Source organism: Sinocyclocheilus grahami, unplaced genomic scaffold (assembly GCF_001515645.1).
Source record: "Sinocyclocheilus grahami isolate Dianchi unplaced genomic scaffold, SAMN03320097.WGS_v1.1 scaffold735.1, whole genome shotgun sequence".
Lineage (NCBI taxonomy): Eukaryota > Metazoa > Chordata > Actinopteri > Cypriniformes > Cyprinidae > Sinocyclocheilus > Sinocyclocheilus grahami.
In genome coordinates this window covers 374,970-380,919 of record NW_015505914.1, presented here as the reverse complement: position 1 = coordinate 380,919, position 5,950 = coordinate 374,970, and the positions used below count along the sequence as shown (strand labels likewise).

The window sequence follows — 5,950 nt, the reverse complement described above, 5'->3', positions numbered from 1 at the left end:
GTCCCCAGAATGTGTCTGTGAAGTTTCAGCTCAAAATACTCCACAGATCATTTATTATATAATTTTGAATATGCCTATTTTGAGTAGAAGCAGAAACACGCTGTTTTTCGGGCCGGTCTCTTTAAATGCAAATGAGCTGCTGCTCCCCGCCCCCTTTTCCAGAATAGAGCTGCGCCATTACAGCTCGTATCTGCTAAAAACATCTGTTTTGGTTCTGATCATCATGTTTATCGCGCTAAAATCATGCGGTTTAAACCATATGAGTTTAAACTTCTGATATACGTTTTCTGAGTGCACACACATGAAGCACATGGACAGAAAGCTGCCACCACACAGCATGTGAGTTATGGTTCATTCACACACAAGTTTACGTTAAAAACACACGAGTTACAAAAACAGTCGGTTATGTCTGTGAAGATAAACTGCTGGGAAATAAATCGCATGTTTATTTTAGATCTAAACAGTGTTCGGTGCTCGTCTGTGCAGACAAAGGCAGAACAGCTTGCATGTTTTGCTCAAACTTTCGCCGTGGCATTAGAACTGGTACACCATTGTCGCTTGTGAAAACACAATGACGGCGCCATGGGTGGAAACTTACAGATTAAGTTAATATTATAATGAGATCCCTTTGCAACGTCACCAAGGGAGCAAAATCAGACGCGCTCGTTTTCTCAGACGCTTGCAGAAAAAGACTTACCTAAACAAAGTTACTGGGTTAATCTTTTTTACGTTTCCTTGGTTGGTAGATGCAACAGAAACCTGATTATAGCACTTAAAACCTGGAAAAGTCAGATTTTCATGATATGTCACCTTTAACATTTATGTTTCAAAAGCAAGTTATATTGTTGTTCACTAGTAATGTGTGTGTGTGTGTGTGTGTAGCATTGCATTGACGACAAAAAAAACGGTTACACTTTATTTTAAGGTGTCCTTGTTACAGTGTAATTATACATTTAAGCACTGAGTAATATTAATTAACTACATGTACTTACTATATGATTAGGTTTAGGATTAGACTTTCGCTTAGGGTTACTTGTATGTAATTATGCATAATTAATTGTTATTATAATAGTAAGTACATGTAACGTGTAACAAGGACACCTTAAAATAAAGTGTTACCAAAAAACAATGTTGCATCGGTGTGTAAGTCCCATTTCATTATTACATTAAGAAATAATGTCAAATACTGGTACAAAAAATATAAAACATTTACAAACATTATAAATGCTATTAACATGCATTTTAGTTCCTCTCACTCCACAAAAAAATCCTTTAACTTTAACAATATTCAGAACAGACCATGAAAAAAAATCTAAGTATATAAATTATAGTGCTGTTCATTATAAACAAAATTTATTATAAATGGTAAGCTTAAACAAATGTTTTAAAGGAAAGCTGAAACTATCAGTATGTGGAATATGCAAATAAACTTGAACTCATGTACCAAATGTGTGCACTTTTGTGTGTTTGACATTAATTGCGTTATAGAAGTTGCTTTGGAATAGAAGTCACAGCATGATTCAAATGATAAAAAAAACTAGGACTTACATTCCAGATACTATCTATTTTTTAGCCTCTTACAGAAGAAGTTACAGGTCTGTGAGAGCCAGAAATCTTGCTTGTTTGTAGGTGACCAAATACTTATTTTACCGAGGAATTTAAAAATCCTACAATGTGATTTTCTGGATTTTTTTTTCTCATTTTGTCTCTCATAGTTGAGGTATACCTATGATGAAAATTACAGGCCTCTCTCATCTTTTTAAGTGGGAGAACTTGCACAATTGGTGGCTGACTAAATGCTTTTTTTCCCCACTGTATATCATATTTTGTTTAATTATTGTAATATTATTTTATTTATTAATATTTTTTAAGATTTCCAATCTTTTGAAATGTGAAGCATATATATATATATATATATACTGTATACATAATTATTATTATATTTCATGTTGTATTATTATAATTAGGAATGCACTGATACCACTTTTTCCAGTACTCGCCCGATACCGATACTTTTATTTTTGGTACTTGCTGATACCGAGTGATGCGGTCAACCAGCTTCACGAAAACCTCAACTTCAGTTTTTTTTCCCAGACTCGGTCTGATTCATTTTTGGTCCCAAATTTGTATCAATTTTACTGGTAGTCCATTGTATGAATAATTTTTGGGTATGATTTGTCACAGTTTACTTTATTTTGTTATCATCACTTACATAAATGAACTATAGTGTCCTGCACCCACTAGTAAAAAAAATATATCTGGTCTCTGAATAATTTTTGGTTTGATTGTATATCCTTCGGTTATTTTCACACTTAATTATGCCCATTAAAATGTATTTTACAAGTTTTTGTTACTTTCACTGTTCATTTTTTTGCTCTATGGTACATCATCTTTAATTTAATAGCATTAGAGCTGCTCCATTGCAGCGGCTTAGTACTGTAATCACACGCTTTGCTGTAATAATGCAGGGAACCACTCGTTATAAATCTCCTGTGATATTTTCAGAAATAGAAGTCGAATTTTTTCATCTGAAACATGCTGCAATTTATATTCCAAAGCCACTCATATAATGCAGAAACACTCAAGCAAGCAAAACACGCGCAACGCATGCACGCATTTGTACTGATGCAGAATAGTACAGCCTAGCGCGTTTCACACATACTGCTGGATTCACTTTCGCCATTTCGTGTATGCCCAAGGTTGAAAATAAATGATGTTTATAGTGAATTCCCCTATGAATGGTCTTATTTTTACGATTTAGTTTTAATCCAAATGATGCGTGTGCTAAGTGAGTGAACATCAAAGATCACACAACAGAAGTGCGCGCACTCTCTCTCTCTCTCTCTCTCTCTCTCTCTCTCGCTCTCCCTACTGTTAAGTAGCGTGTGCATTGTTTTACTTGTTCTTGACATATCCGACCGAACTACAAACTTTCCAGTGATGTCTGTGAGAAAGATATATTCATTCGACAAGCTCGCGCATCTGTGCCGCCGTGCGCTCTATCCACTCAGCGTGCTTTATCAGCTCGCGCACACCAGCTATACAGGCGTTAATACTGAATGTTTAAGGTTATATTCATTGCATACATATACTTCGTAGTAGACATCCTTAACTCCATTCTGCTGTCTGTTGTTCTGTTGTTGGTGTTTCTTTGTTTGAATATGGCGCTTATCACATGCTGTGTGGTATTGGCGTTTGGTATCGCGGCATTTAACGAGTACGAGTACAGAATCTCAGTATCGGTATCGGTGCATCCCTAATTATAATTATCATATATTGTACTTTCAACCTTTGAAATGTGAAGCATGCAGTGTTGTTCATGTTATAGTCTACATATTGCTTAATTTGTATTGTATTATATTACAAAATAGTGCAAACACAAAAAAAAAAATTCTCTCTCTCTGCAGCTTTCGTCAACTCTGCTAATCAAAGTGCCCAAGCCCAGCTCGTACCACGAAGCCAAACAAGCAGTGTTGGAGTACCATACGGCCAAGCAAACGCTCATCAAGGCCTTTCACAAAGCGGGCCTGGGAGCCTGGGTGAAAAAACCCATAGAACAGGACCAGTTCTCGCTGAACTCTTGAAGAGGGAACTTAAAAAGACCAGGACATGACAACAACCAGCTGTTTGTGCGGGGATGTGTGTGTGTGTGTGTGTGTGATGCTGTTTGTTCTCGGACAAACCAAGAGCCCTTTACTGTCTGTCATTTTGCTCTCTTTGTGTGAATCATGACTCTGCCTTTTTAATTTGTAATGTAGAAGCAGACTGTCATCTAACGTATGTTTGTTTTTAGTTAGCGGCATTAGCCTTTAGCAGATAACGGGACGTAATGTCATTTGTAACTGGAAAAATTTTCTTTTTATTTTTTTGTGAGAGAGGGTTGTTCCGACAAAGCCTTGATGCCGTAAACGTGCATGTTACGTGGCTTCAGGTCGACCACACCGCTGTGCGCACGGGTCTGAAGGTTTCCTGGTCCAGCCTACCCAAATGCTGGCTCACCTTTTTGAGCATGGTTCTCCTTGATATGCAAAACATAAGCATATTTATATTTTTTATTCCATTGCCTCCAGATTTTAGAAGGGGAAGAAATGCTATCACATAGATCATAACTATACAGCATGGTCCCTTTAGATAGACAAACTTATTTTGTCCGGACTTTAGTGTAGAATTAGCGTACGCCGTCTTTCTAGTCAAAATAGATTTCAGATTTTAATTTGACCTCAGAGGGAAACTTGAATTTTTGCATATGGTTCCTTGAGAGCTATGTAAGCTGTATTCCCAAACGGTTATTTTAATTGGAAGATGGAGTAGTTTCACGGATGCAACCAAAGTGCATTGACGTTATTAAACAATGTGTCGTGGCTGTTAAAATTTCTCAGAGGTCTTAAATGCATGTGCGAATTACATAAGGCTCACAAAGAATGCCCTTTATTCTGGGTTAAATACTTTACTGGCCTATAATGCACCATTTTAGAAGCCCTACTTTTTAGGTGTCTGCACTATATTGACTTTAAGCTGCATGGAGTCCATTGGATCACTCAAACCAAATGGCAGATTTCCCAGTGAACCTGATCTGCTAATGTGATCGAGTTATGTTAAAGGAATAGTTCATCCAAATATGAAAATTCACACTTATTTTGTTCCAAGCTCCATAGGACTTCCAAATTGTCTAAAGCTTCGCATGAGGAAGAGACCAAAACCAAAACCATTTGAAAGTTGGTGAGTCTATTTCTGGTTGAACTCTTCCTTCAACATTCAAGCTGCATTTAGTCACTGCAGGTTTGAGAGCAGGGCATCATGGGAGTTCAAGATGGCAGAATGGTCTGAAAAATGCACGTTTATTATTGACAAAAGTCATCTCTGCATGCGGAAGCAAGGGTTTGCAGAGGCGACTCTGACTTTTACTTTATCCTTGCGTCTTGTTTGAGGATTTTTTTATTTCCTGCATAGACCTGAATGCCTACATTCCTCCTCAGAGGTGCGCTTCTGTAAGACTGAATTCAGCTGTGTCCTTGAGGATGAGGTTTCCCCTCTCCAGGCTTGTGCTGTAGGAAGGTCTGAGCCAGGAGCTCAGGCGCTCTTTGATTTATGACTTATCCAGTGCAGCATGTTTGACTGGTAAGGTTATAGAGAGCTGAGAAGCAGAAGTATTTTCTCCACCGATCATTCATGTGCAGAAAATTGGGCTTTGGTGGTTTTCAGATTCCAGAAGCATTGCTGTTTAATTTAAACTCCTGGTGGGGTTTATAGTCATATAATTTGACACTTAAAACGAAAGATACACGGTTGCATTAGTATTTAAAGGAATTGGTGACCCAAAAATGAAAATTGTGTGATTTACTCGCCCTCAAACATATATGCATACCATAAACTGTATAAAAACATGGACGTAGTGTCCGTGACGTCACCCGTAGATTTCCGAAGAGCGTTTTTGAAGCTCAAAAGTGGGCGGAGGATAAAATCATCTGCTAAATGCATAAATGTAAATGTATGCTGTAAGTCAAGCTCTAAAAGTACAAAACATCAATGTAAAATCAGCATAACATTACTCTATATGACTCTGTGTGAAATTGACCGAAATGTAGGAAAATTATTCACTACTATATGCTGTACACGATCGTTCAAAAGTTAGGGCTGTGTTTATTTATTCAAAAATCCCATAAAAATTGTGAAATATTATTACAATTTAAAATAACTGATTTCTATTTTCATATATTTTAAAAGGTAATTTATTCCTTTGATGTCAAAGCTGAATTTTCAACAGCCATTATTCCAGTCTTCAGTGTCACACGATCCTTCAGAAATCCTTTTAATATGCTGATTTGGTGCTAATAAAACATTTAGTATTAACAATGTTGAAAACAGTTCAAAAGAACAACATTTATTTGAAATAGAAATCTTTTTTTAACAATGTAAATGTCTTTAATGTCACTTTTGAGCAATGTAATGC

At 36.7% G+C, this 5,950-nt stretch overlaps 1 protein-coding gene across 1 annotated transcript in view; it reads left to right on the top strand.

The window, feature by feature from the left end:
- LOC107560615 (double-stranded RNA-specific editase 1-like) overlaps positions 1-5,373 on the top strand; it is a 122,405-nt gene extending 117,032 nt beyond the window's left edge. The window contains exon 10 of the mRNA XM_016244847.1: positions 3,408-5,373. Within this exon, the coding sequence (XP_016100333.1) occupies positions 3,408-3,584 (177 nt within the window). The 3' untranslated portion in view covers positions 3,585-5,373. The remainder of the gene's footprint in view (positions 1-3,407) is intronic.
- The last annotated feature ends 577 nt before the right edge of the window (positions 5,374-5,950 follow it).